The sequence below is a fragment of the Salminus brasiliensis genome, chromosome 1 (assembly GCF_030463535.1).
Source record: "Salminus brasiliensis chromosome 1, fSalBra1.hap2, whole genome shotgun sequence".
Taxonomy (NCBI): domain Eukaryota; kingdom Metazoa; phylum Chordata; class Actinopteri; order Characiformes; family Bryconidae; genus Salminus; species Salminus brasiliensis.
In genome coordinates this window covers 91,887,602-91,907,655 of record NC_132878.1, presented here as the reverse complement: position 1 = coordinate 91,907,655, position 20,054 = coordinate 91,887,602, and the positions used below count along the sequence as shown (strand labels likewise).

General features: G+C 41.6%; 1 protein-coding gene across 1 annotated transcript in view; it reads left to right on the top strand.

Moving 5' to 3' along the window:
* Nucleotides 1-140: 140 nt before the first annotated feature.
* glcci1b (glucocorticoid induced 1b) overlaps nucleotides 141-20,054 on the top strand; it is a 37,788-nt gene continuing 17,874 nt past the window's right edge. The window contains exon 1 of the mRNA XM_072692415.1: nucleotides 141-593. Within this exon, the coding sequence (XP_072548516.1) occupies nucleotides 323-593 (271 nt within the window). The 5' untranslated portion in view covers nucleotides 141-322. The remainder of the gene's footprint in view (nucleotides 594-20,054) is intronic.

Genomic DNA, 20,054 nt, shown 5'->3' with positions numbered 1-20,054 from the left:
TGTAATATAGGAAAACAAAACTTTCATCCAATCAGAGCGCACGCTTCGGGTGCCGTTTCCCCTCTGCGCCAATGAGCTGCCGAGTATCTGCATAGCTCCGCCCACAGGCTATTGTATCGTTATCGCTGTGTATCTGTCAAGCAGAGTCGAGCAGAAGTTAAAAAATGTGAGATGCTCATCTACACCAAGCCTGGGCTCCACTAGGTCGTCTTGGGAGGCGGTTTCCAGTGTGTAGGGTGTCTCTGGGTTCAGGGTTTACATTTTCGTCTCGTTTTTTTAAACAAAACAAGGCTTCCTCTTTGGCCTCCTCCAAGCCAAAGCCATGAGCATGCAGCTCGCTTTAGTCACAGGCGGAGGCAGGAGGGCTTTGCAGGCTGTTCAGGACCATTCAGACTTTCCCCACAGACTGGCTTGGACCGAGCAGAGGACTTCGCCATCACCATCACCATCACCATCGCCTTCGTTTTCTACAAGCATTGGGGGTCGAGCAGCTAGCAGGGTGAAGCCCACCCTGGGTCTTTGTTCAAATGGCCCTGTGGAGAAGCCTCTCTACCCGGAGTGGCGAGGAGGAGGAGGCTCCTCAGCTGGAGAAGGTAGGCAGCAGCTCACTATGCCCTGGGTACAGGTGGGCTTGGGTCACCCATTAGGGATTAAGAGCTAAATATGAGGTACTGAAGAGTGAGGTGAGTAGTCTGGGACTTGAACCCTAACATGATACCCTAAACCAGAGATGTGTAGAAGAGTCTAAACCCATACTAATCAACCCTTATGACCTATAGTGGACTATGTCCTGGGTAGAGGTGGGCTTGGGGCCCCCATTAGGGATTAAGAGCTAAATATGAGGTACTGAAGAGTGAGGTGAGTAGTCTGGGACTTGAACCCTAACATGATACCCTAACCAGAGATGTGTAGAAGAGTCTAAACCCATACTAAAGAACCCTTATGACCTATAGTGGACTATGTCCTGGGTAGAGGTGGGCTTGGGGCCCCCATTAGGGATTAAGAGCTAAATATGAGGTACTGAAGAGTGAGGTGAGTAGTCTGGGACTTGAACCCTAACATGATACCCTAACCAGAGATGTGTAGAAGAGTCTAAACCCATACTAATCAACCCTTATGACCTATAGTGGACTATGTCCTGGGTAGGGGTGGGCTTGGGGCCCCCATTAGGGATTAAGAGCTAAATATGAGGTACTGAAGAGTGAGGTGAGTAGTCTGGGACTTGAACCCTAACATGATACCCTAAACCAGAGATGTGTAGAAGAGTCTAAACCCATACTAATCAACCCTTATGACCTATAGTGGACTATGTCCTGGGTAGGGGTGGGCTTGGGGCCCCCCCATTAGGGATTAAGAGCTAAATATGAGGTACTGAAGAGTGAGGTGAGTAGTCTGGGACTTGAACCCTAACATGATACCCTAAACCAGAGATGTGTAGAAGAGTCTAAACCCATACTAAAGAACCCTTATGACCTATAGTGGACTATGTCCTGGGTAGGGGTGGGCTTGGGGCCCCCATTAGGGATTAAGAGCTAAATATGAGGTACTGAAGAGTGAGGTGAGTAGTCTGGGACTTGAACCCTAACATGATACCCTAAACCAGAGATGTGTAGAAGAGTCTAAACCCATACTAAAAAACCCTTATGACCTATAGTGGACTATGTCCTGGGTAGGGGTGGGCTTGGGGCCCCCATTAGGGATTAAGAGCTAAATATGAGGTACTGAAGAGTGAGGTGAGTAGTCTGGGACTTGAACCCTAACATGATACCCTAAACCAGAGATGTGTAGAAGAGTCTAAACCCATACTAAAGAACCCTTATGACCTATAGTGGACTATGTCCTGGGTAGAGGTGGGCTTGGGGCCCCCATTAGGGATTAAGAGCTAAATATGAGGTACTGAAGAGTGAGGTGAGTAGTCTGGGACTTGAACCCTAACATGATACCCTAAACCAGAGATGTGTAGAAGAGTCTAAACCCATACTAAAGAACCCTTATGACCTATAGTGGACTATGTCCTGAGTAGAGGTGGGCTTGGGTCTGTTTTGGGGTGTTTTTGGGGGTGGGATAAGATGCTAAAGTTCAGGAGTGATATGGGCTACAGCAGAGTGACCCAAGAGTTGATCTAACAGAACAGGATGAAGTTACCCATTAGGGATTAAGAGCTAAATATGAGGTAATGAAGAGTGAGGTGAGTAGTCTGGGACTTGAACCCTAACATGATACCCTAAACCAGAGATGTGTAGAAGAGTCTGAACCCTTATGACCTATAGTGGACTATGTCCTGGGTAGAGGTGGGCTTGGGGCCCCCATTAGGGATTAAGAGCTAAATATGAGGTACTGAAGAGTGAGGTGAGTAGTCTGGGACTTGAACCCTAACATGATACCCTAAACCAGAGATGTGTAGAAGAGTCTAAACCCATACTAAAGAACCCTTATGACCTATAGTGGACTATGTCCTGGGTAGGGGTGGGCTTGGGGCCCCCCATTAGGGATTAAGAGCTAAATATGAGGTACTGAAGAGTGAGGTGAGTAGTCTGGGACTTGAACCCTAACATGATACCCTAAACCAGAGATGTGTAGAAGAGTCTAAACCCATACTAATCAACCCTTATGACCTATAGTGGACTATGTCCTGAGTAGAGGTGGGCTTGGGTCACCCATTAGGGATTAAGAGCTAAATATGAGGTACTGAAGAGTGAGGTGAGTAGTCTGGGACTTGAACCCTAACATGATACCCTAAACCAGAGATGTGTAGAAGAGTCTAAACCCATACTAAAGAACCCTTATGACCTATAGTGGACTATGTCCTGGGTAGAGGTGGGCTTGGGTCACCCATTAGGGATTAAGAGCTAAATATGAGGTACTGAAGAGTGAGGTGAGTAGTCTGGGACTTGAACCCTAACATGATACCCTAAACCAGAGATGTGTAGAAGAGTCTAAACCCATACTAAAGAACCCTTATGACCTATAGTGGACTATGTCCTGGGTAGAGGTGGGCTTGGGGCCCCCATTAGGGATTAAGAGCTAAATATGAGGTACTGAAGAGTGAGGTGAGTAGTCTGGGACTTGAACCCTAACATGATACCCTAAACCAGAGATGTGTAGAAGAGTCTAAACCCATACTAAAGAACCCTTATGACCTATAGTGGACTATGTCCTGGGTAAAGGTGGGCTTGGGGCCCCCATTAGGGATTAAGAGCTAAATATGAGGTACTGAAGAGTGAGGTGAGTAGTCTGGGACTTGAACCCTAACATGATACCCTAACCAGAGATGTGTAGAAGAGTCTAAACCCATACTAAAGAACCCTTATGACCTATAGTGGACTATGTCCTGGGTAAAGGTGGGCTTGGGGCCCCCATTAGGGATTAAGAGCTAAATATGAGGTACTGAAGAGTGAGGTGAGTAGTCTGGGACTTGAACCCTAACATGATACCCTAACCAGAGATGTGTAGAAGAGTCTAAACCCATACTAAAGAACCCTTATGACCTATAGTGGACTATGTCCTGGGTAGAGGTGGGCTTGGGGCCCCCATTAGGGATTAAGAGCTAAATATGAGGTACTGAAGAGTGAGGTGAGTAGTCTGGGACTTGAACCCTAACATGATACCCTAAACCAGAGATGTGTAGAAGAGTCTAAACCCATACTAAAGAACCCTTATGACCTATAGTGGACTATGTCCTGGGTAGGGGTGGGCTTGGGGCCCCCCATTAGGGATTAAGAGCTAAATATGAGGTACTGAAGAGTGAGGTGAGTAGTCTGGGACTTGAACCCTAACATGATACCCTAAACCAGAGATGTGTAGAAGAGTCTAAACCCATACTAAAGAACCCTTATGACCTATAGTGGACTATGTCCTGGGTAGAGGTGGGCTTGGGGCCCCCATTAGGGATTAAGAGCTAAATATGAGGTACTGAAGAGTGAGGTGAGTAGTCTGGGACTTGAACCCTAACATGATACCCTAAACCAGAGATGTGTAGAAGAGTCTAAACCCATACTAAAGAACCCTTATGACCTATAGTGGACTATGTCCTGGGTAGGGGTGGGCTTGGGGCCCCCCATTAGGGATTAAGAGCTAAATATGAGGTACTGAAGAGTGAGGTGAGTAGTCTGGGACTTGAACCCTAACATGATACCCTAACCAGAGATGTGTAGAAGAGTCTAAACCCATACTAAAGAACCCTTATGACCTATAGTGGACTATGTCCTGGGTAGGGGTGGGCTTGGGGCCCCCCATTAGGGATTAAGAGCTAAATATGAGGTACTGAAGAGTGAGGTGAGTAGTCTGGGACTTGAACCCTAACATGATACCCTAAACCAGAGATGTGTAGAAGAGTCTAAACCCATACTAAAGAACCCTTATGACCTATAGTGGACTATGTCCTGGGTAGAGGTGGGCTTGGGGCCCCCATTAGGGATTAAGAGCTAAATATGAGGTACTGAAGAGTGAGGTGAGTAGTCTGGGACTTGAACCCTAACATGATACCCTAAACCAGAGATGTGTAGAAGAGTCTAAACCCATACTAAAGAACCCTTATGACCTATAGTGGACTATGTCCTGGGTAGGGGTGGGCTTGGGGCCCCCCATTAGGGATTAAGAGCTAAATATGAGGTACTGAAGAGTGAGGTGAGTAGTCTGGGACTTGAACCCTAACATGATACCCTAACCAGAGATGTGTAGAAGAGTCTAAACCCATACTAAAGAACCCTTATGACCTATAGTGGACTATGTCCTGGGTAGGGGTGGGCTTGGGGCCCCCCATTAGGGATTAAGAGCTAAATATGAGGTACTGAAGAGTGAGGTGAGTAGTCTGGGACTTGAACCCTAACATGATACCCTAACCAGAGATGTGTAGAAGAGTCTAAACCCATACTAATGAACCCTTATGACCTATAGTGGACTATGTCCTGAGTAGAGGTGGGCTTGGGTCTGTTTTGGGGTGTTTTTGGGGGTGGGATAAGATGCTAAAGTTCAGGAGTGATATGGGCTACAGCAGAGTGACCCAAGAGTTGATCTAACAGAACAGGATGAAGTTACCCATTAGGGGGTAATTAGGGGTTAGTCTGGGACTTGAACCCTAACATGAAACGCTAACCAGAGATGGGTAGAAGAGTCTAAACCCATACTAAAGAACAGCGGTGGGGTTGGGTCTGGTTTGGGGTGTTTTAGGGGGTGTGGAATATGATGCCAAAGTTCAGGAGTGATATGGGCTACAGCAAAGTGACCCAGGATGAAGTTTAAGAAGAGATTAAGAACTAAATATGAGGGACCAAAAGTAAGCTGAGCACTAGTCTTCCTAGTCTAACATGAACCCCTAACCAGAGATGTGTAGAAGAGTCTAAACCCATACTAAAGAACCCTTATGACCTATTGTACACTATGTCCTGAGCAGAGGTGGGCTTGGGTCTTGTTTGGGGTGTTTTGGGGTGGGATAAGATGCTAAAGCTCAGGAGTGATATGGGCTACAGCAAAGTGGTCCAGGAGTTGATCTAACAGAACAGGATGAAGTTACCCATTAAGGATTAAGAACTAAATATAAGGTACTAAAAAGTGAGCTGAGTAGACTGGGACTTAGCCTTACCCTTTCTTCTAACACACACAGTAAACCCTAACCAAACATGAGGAGTAACCAAACAAAGCCCACACTGAAGTACACTGTATGGACAAAAGTATCGGGACACCAGCTCATTCATTGCTTCTTCTGAAATTAAGAAGATAAAAAAAATTGATCCTGCTTTTGTTGGAGTAACTGTCTATTGTCCAGAGAAGAAGGCTTTCTACTAGATTTTGGAGAAACTTTGCTGTGAGATTTGATTGCATTCAGTGACAAGAGCGGTAGTGAGGTCAGGATGTTGGATGATCACCATCCTTTAAATATACACAATATACCCTAATTTAGTTTAGAGATCCACAGAATAGTCATAAGTCCTACTGAAGTTGAACACAGTAAAACCACAAACAGACACGAATAGAGTAGTAAACTCAGTCCTGACCAGAGTTTTGGAGACTAAAGTAAGGGACCAAAGACCTCAGACGTAATGTAGACTACAGCAATGGCGTCCAGGTGCTGAACTACCCGAACCAAAGGGATTCAAAACTAAATATGAGGGACTAAGTTGTTGAGTGAGTCTAAACCCTAATTTAAAGTTAAATAGTCTAAAACCAAATGTAGTGCTTTTGTTAAACCCTTAAACCCTAACCAGAGATGAGTAGAGTAATCTAAGCTCAAACCCTTACCTATAGCAAATACACTAAACCCTAATTTAGAGTGGAACATAATCTAAACCTATACTGGAGTAGTCTTATTACCTATAGTACACTAATGCCTAGCCAGAGATAGGTAGAGGAGTCTAAAACCATACTACAGGAACCTTTCTGGCCTATAGTACGATATTCTGAGCGGAGGTGGGTTTTGGAGTTTTGGAGGCTAAAATAAGCTCAGGAGCTAAATAAGCTACAGCAAAGTGGTCCAGCAGTTGATCTAACAGAACAGGATGAAGTTACTTATTAGGAATTAGGAACTAATGGATTCCCTAGATTCCTAGGGACCAAAAGTAAGCTAAGTAGTAGTCTAAGGTAGTAGCAGGGTAAGGAATTTGGACACAGATCGGAATATGAGATGTGTGTGTAGAAGATGTGTAGAACAGTTGTGTAAAAGGTCAGATAGGTGCAGAAGAATGCAGCCTGTTGGAGCTCATGTTAAACCCTGAAAGTCTGAGCAGGCCACTTGATCATATAGAGTCACTGAGAAACTGAAGGTCAAATGTCAGTAGGCCTATACATGGGGGATAGCATGAATAAATGATCGGATGCTGTTAGTATGTGGATTAGGACCAAATAGTATAAATATAAATATAAATATCACAGTGATTAATTCTGCACCTCACAGTGTGGTTTGTCGGACTGATTGGATGTTTTTAAAAGGAATTTCTCTGATTATTAATTTCTCTGATAAATGGTTACAGTGTAAAGAAAACCATGGTTTGGTGTGGAATGCTCCTTCTAGGGAAATTTACCCAGTCTGAACTGGTCACAGTTCTCAAAATTAAGCTGAAAAGTAGTCTTTACCCTAGTCTGAATCAGTGCCTTCCTTGCCTTTAATATGTTAGCCCTAACCAGAGATTGGAACAGCAATCTAAGCCCATATTGGAGTAATCGTATTACCTACTGTACACTAAAGCCCAGCCAGAGATGGGTAGAGGAGTCAAACCCATACTACAGGAACCTTTCTGGCCTATGGTACACTGTATCCTGGCCGTGGGTGGGTTTCTGGTGACTAAAATAATATGAGAATAGCATAGATGTGAGCAGTGCTTCTCAAACCAATCCTACTCGTAACCAACCTGTGTTAACATCTGGGGTCTAGGCTGTGTAGTATAGATGAGGTGAGGCCTGCCCACATTATCTCACATTCTTTTTTTCCATTGTGGGTGTTTTATAGTAATGCGTGATGGAACAGACCCAAATATGCTTAAGGCGAAAGGGTATCATGCTGTGCAAATTAGTCCCCAAGACTTCCAGTATTTTACCATCATCATCAACAACATGGTGCTTGAGCTCAGTAAGGAAAATGGCTATGCTTGTGTTGTAGACATGGGGAACCCTAGTTCTATTCACCACTGTAAAGAAATCAGAGTCATCAGTTCATCATTCCTCCTAAGAGGGTACAATAAGACCTCATTTCCAAATAGTATCAATTAAAAGATCACATTTTATTTAATATTTTAACATTTAAAGGTTTAATTTCCATAATTAACAGTTTAAAATAATTAAAAAAGGAAAAGGACCCAAAGCAAGTACTTGGGAATAGTGGTTGGTGTGGCGCAACAGATAACACCACTACCTGCCAGTGAGCTACTACACCATGTGGGAGACTGGGGTTTGATTCCTGGTCTGGGTGACTATGCTGCGCTACACCAATAAGAGTCCCTGGGCAAGACTCCTAACACTACATTGTCCCTCCTCTGTAATACGAGTAACCTTGTAAGTCGCTCTGGATAAGAGGGTCAGCTAAATGCTGTAAATGTAAATGTAAGGAATACCCCCATGGCCAGTGTTGCAGCTTTCTGTATGTTTCTTGTAGCAGCTAAGAGTCTTACGGTTCTTATTGTGGAGAGTTTCAGCCATTCTTCCTGTGAGAGACTTCTAGATCTGTGAGGTTTATGGGCCATCTTGCTCCAGTGCTCTTTTGAGGTCTATCCCTTCTTCCATGAAGGGTATATTTATACAGGTGTCTCTGCACAGTAGAACAGCGAAGAGTCTGTTCTCTGAAAGTTTGACCTCCACTGTTCCTGTTCATTGTTATTTCCTAATTACACTGTTAACGGAGCAAACGGATGTCCGAAAATGCTTTGCTAGAAAACAATAAGAAAAAATGCTTTGTGGGCATCAGTTGTTGTAATGGTCAGAGTGTCAGAGCTGCTTAGAGGAGCCCATGGCTGCAGATTGTTGAGACAAGGTTTGAGGAGTCTGAGCATTCATAAAGCTTATCTGTGGAAAGCAGGTAAAATTAACCGTTCACATAAAAATAAGTCTCTGCGTACTCTGTTAGCCTCCTTTCACCCTGTTCTTTAGTGGTGAGGACCCCACAGGACTGACCACCACAGAGCAGGTAGTATTTGGGTGGTGGGTCATTCTCAGCACTGCTGTGACACTGACATGGTGGTGGTGTGTTAGTAGTGTGTGTTGCGCTGGTGGTACGAGTGGATCAGACATATCATGTCTGATATCATATACTACCTGCTCTGTGGTGGTCAGTCCTGTGGGGTCCTGCCCATTGCTGAACAGGGTATGCAGAGAACAGATGGATACAGTCTGTAATTAAAGAACTACACAGTACTCCTGTAGGGGAGGTGGAGCTGATTTAATGGGCCGAGTTCATTCCAAACCAGGGGTGGTCATAATGTTTTGATATGACTGTGTATATGTATGGCTATGTAATGAATTAATGCACTTTAAATGTAAGACTATTGCAGTCTATATGATGTTATTATAATAATTCATCTAATATTTTTTATCTTTGATTAAACGTCCTGTCTGTGAGCAGCGAGCAGCAGGACAAACCATCTACTGGCAAACTGACCAGCCTAACAGCCGTTAATCACCGGGTAGGAGAATCCTGTCCCTGCAGGATCAGTCGTGTGGATTAGAGAAGCCTGTACGCAACCTCTGTGTAAGATTTGACTTGTTGACTGTCTGCAATGGTATCTGTCGGTTATGGAAATCAGCTTGACTTTCTCGAGGGCCACCCACTCACTCACTTCAGGCTGTGCTGGCTCTGCTGTGCAGGGTAAGGAATTTGGACACAGATCGGAATATGAGATGTGTGTGTAGAAGATGTGTAGAACAGTTGTGTAAAAGGTCAGATAGGTGCAGAAGAATGCAGCCTGTTGGAGCTCATGTTAAGCCCTGAAAGTCTGAGCAGGCCACTTGATCATATAGAGTCACTGAGAAACTGAAGGTCAAAGGTCAGTAGGCCTATATATGGGGGAAAGCATGAATAAATGACCGGATGCTGTTACTATGTGGATTAGGACCAAATAGTATAAATATAAATATAAATATCACAGTGATTAATTCTGCACCTCACAGTGTGGTTTGTCGGACTGATTGGATGTTTTTAAAAGGAATTTCTCTGATTATTAATTTCTCTGATAAATGGTTACAGTGTAAAGAAAACCATGGTTTGTGCAATGCTCCGTTCTAAGGAAATTCACCCAGTCTGAACTGGTCACAGCGACGTTTTGTGTGCCAACTCCTTTGGTTGATTCTCTGGGTCAATCCAAACAACTTTGCAATTTGGACTATTAACTTCCGCCTAATTTAAAGTTTGCTAATTTGTGTAATATGCAAAGTCTACTTTTGCAAACTAGTCCCAGGATTTTAGACTGATTTCAGGTATGAACTTACTCGCTAGGGTCTGAACTTGAATAATTATTAAAAAAAATGGTGACATTTGTAAACAATATGGCTGCCATATGCACAGTGGTCCTTCTGAATCAAAGCCAAATTAACCCCAGCAGCTATAATTTTTTAAAGCGTAAGCCCACTGAACCCAAACCTTCACGTTTTTTCGGCACATGATTCTGAGGTGGACTGTCAGGTGGAAATCTGAAAACTGTTAATCTTAACATTCACCAATTAAGGGTTATGGGTTGGGCCTAAAAAGCATATTTTGGCCATTGAGCTATTTAGACTGTATATTTTTATTTATCAATCTGAAGAGTTTTACATTTGCTCATAACATCAGGAATCTTTAATTTTACTATATTTTCAAATAGGGCTATAACATTTCACATGTGTCAGTGTTTGAAGACCAAACAGGTTCTTTCCAAAGCTTGTTCAGGGACTGACTGTGCTTGAGCCTATCTTTGTTAAATCAGCATTATGAGAGAACTGGTATTTCTTTGCTAATAGGCTCCCCTACAGATGCAGAGTGTTATTAACTTTTACTCCACTGCTGTTAATACAAATCACGCTTTGAGCTCCCCCTCATGGAACGCTGTACAGGTGCATTTGTTGACAAGCTGAAAGATAAAGAAGCATGTGGTCTGAGGGGGTAGAGTAATACTAGAGGATTTTACACAAACATGACTCGGGTTACACAGCGTTACGCAGTTCCTTGAAGAACTTTTGGAGTTTCTTAAACAGAAATCTGTGGAGGAACCTCTAAAGGTACTTTTGAGGAACCTTCAAGAAAAGGTTTATCCTTGAAGGTTCCTCAAAGCACCTTAAGAGGTTCCTACACAGTTTCGAAATATAAAAAGAACCCCTAAAAGTTCCTCAGGGAACAAATACTTACAGTCAGTGAAAGACGAGCATCCAGACTTTTTTTCTATTCTGGCACTGAAGTGGTGGACAAACTTCCCGTGGGTGTCCGAAGTCGCTCGTTGCCTTTAGATGCAGACTGAAGACCCTCTTCTTCCGAGAGTACCTGTGTAGAGTATTAAAGTGTAATACTGACTGTATTTAGTAGAATCTAAGCTTAGAGGGATCTTTTGGATCATAGATGATAAAGACTAGCTATTTCTTACTATTTCTGAGTAAACAGTGAAGCACTTTTGTAAGTCGCTCTGGAGAAGAGCTTCTGCTAAATGCCTTAAATGTAAATATGAATCCAATCAGATACTCATTCTTTTATTTAATAACTTTTTTTATTTAACTTACTTTCAGATTGTGCTACCCAATCCTTTCATAGCGAAGGAATAAGTACAGGGTGTTTAAAAAAACAAATAAATAAATAAATATTGCAGATTTACCACCATTTTCCCATCATCAACATCACACATAAACCTCAGAAGACCCGTTTAGGTTCACTGGTGGGTTTGGATAGTAACTAAAATGGCTATATTTGTGTAGACCCTGGTTCTGGTTCTGGTGCATACCTATGCAAACTTGAGATTGCATATCGCAGCTTTTTGTGATTTCAGTTTTACGAAGGCAAGCACTGCAGTAACAGTCATTGAAACGTTATACTGTGCAGCTCTAGAGTGGATACAGAGTGCATTAGCATACTGAGGATTTTTAGTGTCAGGTTCTTTGTCATTATCAGGGAGTAGATTTACAGCACAGGAAGCTGAATACCGTTATACAAATGATGGCTCTGCACAGGCTGCCGTATAGATAGTGGTTTCCTTTTTGTTTGTTCAGTGGTCTAATATGCCAGCAGCCTCTTTTATTTCTACCACAGAACCTTAAATCCAGCCCAATGTCCTGAAATCTCTCTCCATGGAGTCGTGCCCACTTTTAGAGTAATGCATGGCTGGTTTTAGTTACGGATATGGAGCCATTCAGACAGTAAGCTTTACATAATCTGCCTGCAATTTAGAGTTGTCAGTCCATTTGAGGACAGCTGCTGTTCTTCTCATTGGCTGAATTTGTCATAATACATGGACCAATAGAAATTCTTCAAACTCACTTAAATATTAAAATATTGGCTATACAGTGTACAATATTTATTTGCTGTTTCTTTGCAGAATGTATATTTTGTTTTAATTATCACAGTCTTGACCAAGTTAATGCAGATATTATAGAGGCCTTCAACCCTTAAAACCCAAAGAGCCTGTAACTCTAAACAAAACAAATACCTCTCAAATAACCCTGTACAATAACTACCGAATACCTTTCAAATAACACTGTCCAATACCTACCGAGTACCTCCAAATAACAGTGACCAATACCTACAGAGTACCTTTCGAATAACCCTGTACTGTAACTACTGAGTACCTTTCAAATAATACCGACCAATACCTCTCAAATAACCCTGTACAATAACTACCAAATACCTTTGAAATAACACTGACCAATATCTGCCAAGTACCTCCAAATAACACTGACCAATACCTACCGAGTACCTCCAAATAACACTGACCAAAATCTACCGAATACCTTTTAAATAACACTGACCAATAACTACAGACTACCTTTTGAATAACTCTGAACAATAACTACAAAGTACCTCTCAAATAACCCTGTACAACACCTACAGAGTACCTCTCAAAATACCCTGCACAGTACCTACAGAGTACCTCTCAAATAACCCTGCACAGTACCTACAGAGTACCTCTCAAAATACCCTGTACAGTACCTACCGAGTACCTCTCAAAATACCCTGTACAGTACCTACCGAGTACCTCTCAAAATACCCTGTACAGTACCTACCGAGTACCTCTCAAAATACCCTGTACAGTACCTACCGAGTACCTCTCAAATAACCCTGCACAGTACCTACAGAGTACCTCTCAAAATACCCTGCACAGTACCTACAGAGTACCTCTCAAATAACCCTGTACAACACCTACAGAGTACCTCTCAAATAACCCTGCACAGTACCTACAGAGTACCTCTCAAATAACCCTGCACAGTACCTACAGAGTACCTCTCAAAATACCCTGCACAGTACCTACAGAGTACCTCTCAAATAACCCTGTACAACACCTACAGAGTACCTCTCAAATAGCCCTGCACAGTACCTACAGAGTACCTCTCAAATAACCCTGCACAGTACCTACTGAGTACCTCTCAAAATACCCTGCACAGTACCTACTGAGTACCTCTCAAATAACCCTGCACAGTACCTACAGAGTACCTCTCAAATAACCCTGCACAGTACCTACAGAGTACCTCTCAAATAACCCTGCACAGTACCTACTGAGTACCTCTCAAAATACCCTGCACAGTACCTACTGAGTACCTCTCAAATAACCCTGCACAGTACCTACAGAGTACCTCTCAAATAACCCTGCACAGTACCTACTGAGTACCTCTCAAATAACCCTGTACAACACCTACAGAGTACCTCTCAAATAACCCTGTACAACACCTACAGAGTACCTCTCAAATAACCCTGCACAGTACCTACAGAGTACCTCTCAAATAACCCTGCACAGTACCTACAGAGTACCTCTCAAATAACCCTGCACAATACCTACTGAGTACGTCTCAAATAACCCTGTACAGTACCTACTGAGTACCTCTCAAAATACCCTGTACAGTACCTACTGAGTACCTCTCAAATAACCCTGTACAACACCTACAGAGTACCTCTCAAAATACCCTGTACAGTACCTACTGAGTACCTCTCAAATAACCCTGTACAACACCTACAGAGTACCTCTCAGATAACTCTCGTATAAGAACAGTGCTAACAATGTTGCGTATCCAGAAATAAGCATATTGTTATTGTCCTTTGATTTTTCGTTTTCTGCGTGTTGTTTACACCACTGTCACAGAGATTCCATAAGCAGACACTATCTACAGTCTGCAGCAGTGAGGCTTGCTCTCAGAAGTGATGCACTTGGAGCTGATTTAAAGTGAAAAATGAAAATATCCTGGCAATCCGGGCATTTCAGCTGTGTCTGAACTAGCAGCCTTTTGTGCAAACACAGGCACGTAACATTTGAGCATGCAAAGGTCTGTTTCCTGCTGTTTACTGCAAATGTCACAACAACAAACCCATGAAACCATGTAGAAACCATGTAGAAGTAGCACCTTTGCCACGTTTTTCACTCTTGAGTCACTCAATTTACCATCACGGATATGTTATGTTTTACTGGTGGCCATGCCATGCGCCCTTCATTAACTTGTGTCAAAATTGCATGATGAATGGACCAATAGAAATGTTAAAAAATGATCTGAAATAAATAATAAATAAAATCTTTTCCATTGTCTTCCATTGAAGTTCATTTTTCCCTCCTTTTGTTAATCTGGCATTTTTGAGATACAAGGTTTTTGCCAAAAAAAAAAATAATAATAAAAGCAATATTTTAATTTAATTTTAATTTTTGTTTATTATCTTCAAAGATTGGTTTGCACTGTGAGGGCAAAAAAATGGATTGGGACATTTTTCACATTACCATGTTAATAATGAACATTTCCTAAACATTTTGTTGTAACATTAGCATGTTGGCTTCCTTTCTCTTGTACATTATCAGTTTCAGTCACTTATTATCCGTTTATCATTATCTGCAATCCTCACATCATTACCCTATAGACATGTTTTGGTGTCCGAGCCCTGCTTCTGTGAAGCTAAAATGCTAATGTAGCCAAAAAAGCAACAACATGCAAGCTATGACATTCTAATAAGCCTCGCCTTAAACCATGTCAAGTCAAATTTGACAAACTCACATTTTTGATGATTTAGCCAACTTTTAGAACATTTTAATAATAATAATAATATACTTAAAATGAACCAAAATAAATGTTGTTAATTTTTATTGTAACATTAGAGCATTTTGTTTTTCTTGGAATGACTGTATTGGCCACTATTAATATCACCACTATTAACTATCTACACCATAAGATAATCCTTTATTAGTCACACAGTGGGGAAATTCTCAATGATTACTATATATTAATTATGATCAGAGCAGTTCAACAGTATAGATGGTTTGGTATTTTTATCAATAATTTATAAATAGTTCTGATCAGAGGAGGACGGGTCGGGTCCCCCTTGTGAGTCTTGGTTCCTCCCAAGGTTTCTTCCTCCAGCTCTGAGGGAGGTTCTCCTTGCCACTGTCACCGCTGGCTGCTCACTGGTGGTCTTTGATCCTTCATGTCTTACGTTATTTCTTATTTTGTCTCTGTCTTTTATTAATTACTAATTATATAAAGCTGCTTTGTGACGACAACAGTTGTAAAAAGCTATACAAATAAATCTGACTTGACTTGAATTAATGGTATTTTGCATGGTGTACTGCAACCACAAATATTTTCAATTTTAGTCCTTATTGGGCAGCCCTGCTTTACAGGACAACCCTGGTGATAAATACGTCCCAGGTCACTAATTTCCACAATCATCCACGCTACACTGTGCACACTAATATGATGTTCCAGCTTATGTATCTAATCCACCTGAGGCAGACTAGTTCTGACTAGGCCGGTTTTCTCCAGCCTGCATGGTGTCGAGTGTCAGGGCGCTGGTGGAGATTTGCATTTGAAACAGTTCTGCAGCACAAAGGCCCTGCAGCTGCCCGCATAACAATCTGCAAGTGAATGCAGCGGACCTCAGAGCCACTCATTCTGAAAGATGTCTACAATACAGAGAGGCCCTGCTGCTCTTTCACACAGCCTACCTATGTGCTCCAAACCGAACCGGGGCCAGACTGTTGGAGGCATTCGTCAAAAAAACAAAAACAAACAAAAAAATCTAGATCATTTCCTTACCCCAAATGCCTCGTAGCTTTTCTAGAGCTTACTTATAATGTAGCTAAAAAGACATGGAAGCCTATGCCATACTATGTCAACAGACAGATGGCTATGACTGCTGTATTCAGCTGATTTTGTTAGGCCCTGATTTTATTATGATTATTTACTTTACCTTTTATATTTCTCTATTAATTACACAATTTCCCCTTACCCGAAATGTGTTTGACCAGCCACGACCTGTTGGGATGTTTTTTCCGCTGCATTTTTTGCTGATCTTAGCTAAATTTAAAAGTTAGATCGCTGTGATCCTGAAAACCTGCTAGAGAAAACATGTTTTTTCACATTCTCCAAATGGATTTAATCAGCCAAGACATGGTTTCTGAAACTTGCTTCTCTGGAGCCACGAATCTAATCAAGCCAACCAGACACAGAAGCCTATGACCTGTTAATTAGCACTGCGTGGCTGCAACACACACTCGTCTCAAACCGTGTCGAGTAGTAACCTCTGATGGACTTGCTTATGTGGTTTTTAACACTAAATGACTGTTATATATAAATGTAGACAGACAGACTGTAGAGAATAACATTTGTAGCTAGTTATAGTTTTATAGTTGGAGTATAATAAATGTCACTCAATTTCCCATTACCTCAAAAGTATTTGATCAGTCAAGTAAGCAACTATAACTTACATAACACACACTTGCCTCAAACCATGTAAAGTAAAACGTACAGTAATCTCTGATGAATAACTGGTTTCTAATGCTTTCAAGTCTTTCTCCACAAATCGCACAATTTTCCTTTTTTACCCCAAAAGTATTCGATCAGCCAAGGCATGTTTAGTGTCTGAGACTTGCGTCTCTGGAGCTACGAGGTTAATGGAGCTAACAAGACACTGAGGCCTTTCTGACTCACTAATTAGCTTTGTGTAAACCACATGGTGACAAGACACGCTTACCTCAAACCATGTAAAGTAAAACGTTCAGTGATCTCTGACAGACCTGCTTATGTGGTTTGCGACACTGAAAAACTTCTTACGGACAGAAGTACAGACATAAGTCAGACCTCAACAATGTCTGCAACTGCTGTTTTTAGCTAACTGTTTAAAACACTTTTACTTTCTAATACTTTCAAATCTTTCAACGAATCACACATTTTATTTCCCCCCGAATATATTTAATCAGACATGTTTGGTGTCTAAAGCATTCCTCTGTGGAGCTACGAGACTAATGGAGCTATCAAGACGCTGAGGCCTTTTGGACTCCCTAATTAGCATCGTGTAAAGCACATGGCTGCGAACCATGTTAATGAAAATGCTCAGTAATATTTCATATTTAATAATCCAGGCATATCAATTGCTGCTACTGCTGTTTTAGCATGCTACACGTTTACCCTAAATGTATTTAATCAGACAAGACATGTTTGGTGTCTGACTGAAAGACTGGCTACAAAACCAGACATAAGTATGAATGGACTTCAGTCCGAAACATGGCCCCAATTGCAGATTTAGCTTTTAGCTTTCTCTTTTATTTACATTTACGGCAATTAGCAGACACTCTCATCCAGAGCGACTTAGAAAAGTGCTTCACTGTTTACTCAAGAATAACCTCAGCTAGTCTAAATAGACTAAAAATGCTAAGACCTCTAAACTTCTTATGGAGACCACAATACTCTACTCTTATAACTAGAATACTATTCTACAGAAAGCTTTTTAAAATGTTATCTTCTAATAATCTTTCTCAGTTATTTCAAAATAATCCAAATAATTCCAAACACATTCCCCAAATGTATTTGATCAGCCAAGTCATGTATGGTGTCTAAAGCTTGCTTCTCTGGAGCTACGAGGCTAATGGAGCTAACAAGACACTGAGGCCTTTGACCCACTGATTAGCACTGTGTAAACCACATGGCTACAACACACTCTTGCCTCGAACCATATCAAGTGAAATGTTCAGAAATCTCAAATAGACGTGCTGTTCTTAGCTAACGTATGTGGTTTCTGACACTGAATGACACACATATCTTCAAATATGGCCAATGGTAAGTAGGGCCAAAATTCAGGCATCTAAATGGCTCCTACTGCTGTTTTAGCATTACAGATTTTACGTTACTTTTACATTACCTTCTAATAATCTTCCTATATTCATTACCAAAATGATTTTACCCCAAATGTATTTTAACAGCCATAATATGCTTGCTGTCTGAAGATAGCGTTTCTGAAACTACTGGACTAATGGAGCTAGCTAACGAGACATGAAGGCCTATGACCCACAAATTACCACATGACTCCAACAGACACTGACACTGAAAGACTTATTATCTACAAAGATGGACAGAAGTATAGACATCATTTAGACCTAGAAGAGCGGTGGCTCAGCGGTTAGAGCACCGGGATATCGATAACAGGGTTGTGGGTTCGATTCCCGGGCTCAGCAAGCTGCCACTGTTGGGCCCTTGAGCAAGGCCCTTTACCCTCTCTGCTCCCCGGGCGCTGGAGTTGGCTGCCCACCGCTGTGTGTGTGTGTGTACTCACTGCCCCTAACACATGTGTGTGTGTGTGAGTGTGTGTTCACTACCAGATGGGTTAAATGCGGAGGACACATTTCGCTGTACAGTGTACAGTGACAAATACGTGCACCTTTTTAGCGAACTGTTTCAGATAGCTAAATCTCTTTTCGTTAAATTCACAGTTTCCCTTCACCTCAAACGTAGAGCTGTGGAATATGTCAATATTGTATCGTATTGTGATAAATGTTGTAATCATGGTACACAAAATGCTTTATGAGTATATTGTGGATATTGTTTGTGCTTAAAGAATACTTATTAACTGCACATTTAATTACAAAGAGTGTAATCGGTCATATTTAATTGAATGGAGTGCAGCATATGTTGAGTAGAAATCACGGTACTCAGTATGGGACAGTATTTGGATAGCAGTTTTTAAAATGTTATGCTGTTGGTGCATTTGACTACATGACAAAATATTGTGATAGATATTGCATATCATAAAAAATTTATTTAAATATTGTGATATAAATTTTCCAAATATCGCCCAGCTCTACTCAAAGGTATGATAGGTTTGATATCTGGGCTTTAATTTTGCGCTCATGCACCTAACAAATACTACTTCTAATCCTGGTGTAATCTGCTTAACCTAATCATCACACACTTGCCTCAAACTTTGTAGAGTTGGTAAGTAATCCAAAACCTGCTTATGTGTTTTTTTTTTTTTTTATAAAAAATAAAACCACTATAAACTAAAAATGGCTGGTTTGAATCCCAGGCCATGCAGCCTGCCATTAGCAGCCAGAGCCTGAGAGAGCACAATTGGCCTTGCTCTCTGTTCCAGTATAACTTCGGTGATATGCTGGCCATATCATGCTGGTCCTTCCGAAGTTCTAGATGTGTCTCTGACTGCGTATATGAGCTGTGGCCTTACCAGGATTTCAGTCAGTTGTTCGAATCAGAGAACAGTGGCGGCAGCTCTGAACTAGGCCTCTTTACTCAAAGAGACATGGATGCAGACGAGCTTGAATATACATTAGTGTCTGCATAGCTTCAAATGTCTGTCTTTAATCTAGAACAACCCAAAAATGTCTCCGTGCAGGACTGTAGGGGGACTAGTAGTAGAAGAGGGCATTTTTATTGATTTCCATTGTTTTTTTTAATGGCATTTATGGTCTAACCTGTAGATCTAGGTCTACTAGTCATGGTTTGCTGTGGATTCAGTGTGATGGTGTTCAGAGGAGCTGAGCTGAGCTCCCATGAGTTTGCTGTGGGTGAGTCGGCGGCTTGTTCTCGATTCGGTTTCGGCTGTAGGCGCATTGTAAGCCCTCGCGTGTGGGTTTTTTAATGAGTGTTAAAAGTCTTCTCGAAGCACTTTCAGTCTGCTTCATTTCCTCCTCCTGTGTTCTTGAGCACATCTCAGCAGCCTCGCCTGCCTGTGTTCAGCCAGGCTGTCCCGGTCCAGGTCTGAAGGGTTGACCAAGGTAATCTTGCTAATCGTTCTTGTAGCTTTATAGTCGTGTTGTATCTTAAGGAGCCATTTGTGTGTTGTGACCATTGTGATTGTTTAGTGGAGGGGAAGATGTTGTGGTGTTAGTTTTTTTTTACTTTTCATGTCGTAATTTAGAATAGAAATGTAAAAATAATAATAAAATGCCTTTAATTAACATATTCTAGCATGCTTGATTTAATCATTATTGTATTTGTTACAGTATTAAACCCAGCTTCTGTTGGATATGGGATATACACTCACAAATCACTTTAGTAGGAACACTTTCTGTTAACTCTCTTAAAAATGAAAGGGCTTCAGATGGTTCTTTGAGGGATGCCATAGAAGAATCAATGATCGGTTCCATAAAGAAACATGCAGTTCATGGAGATTTGTCATGGAGTGTTTTAAAAAAAGA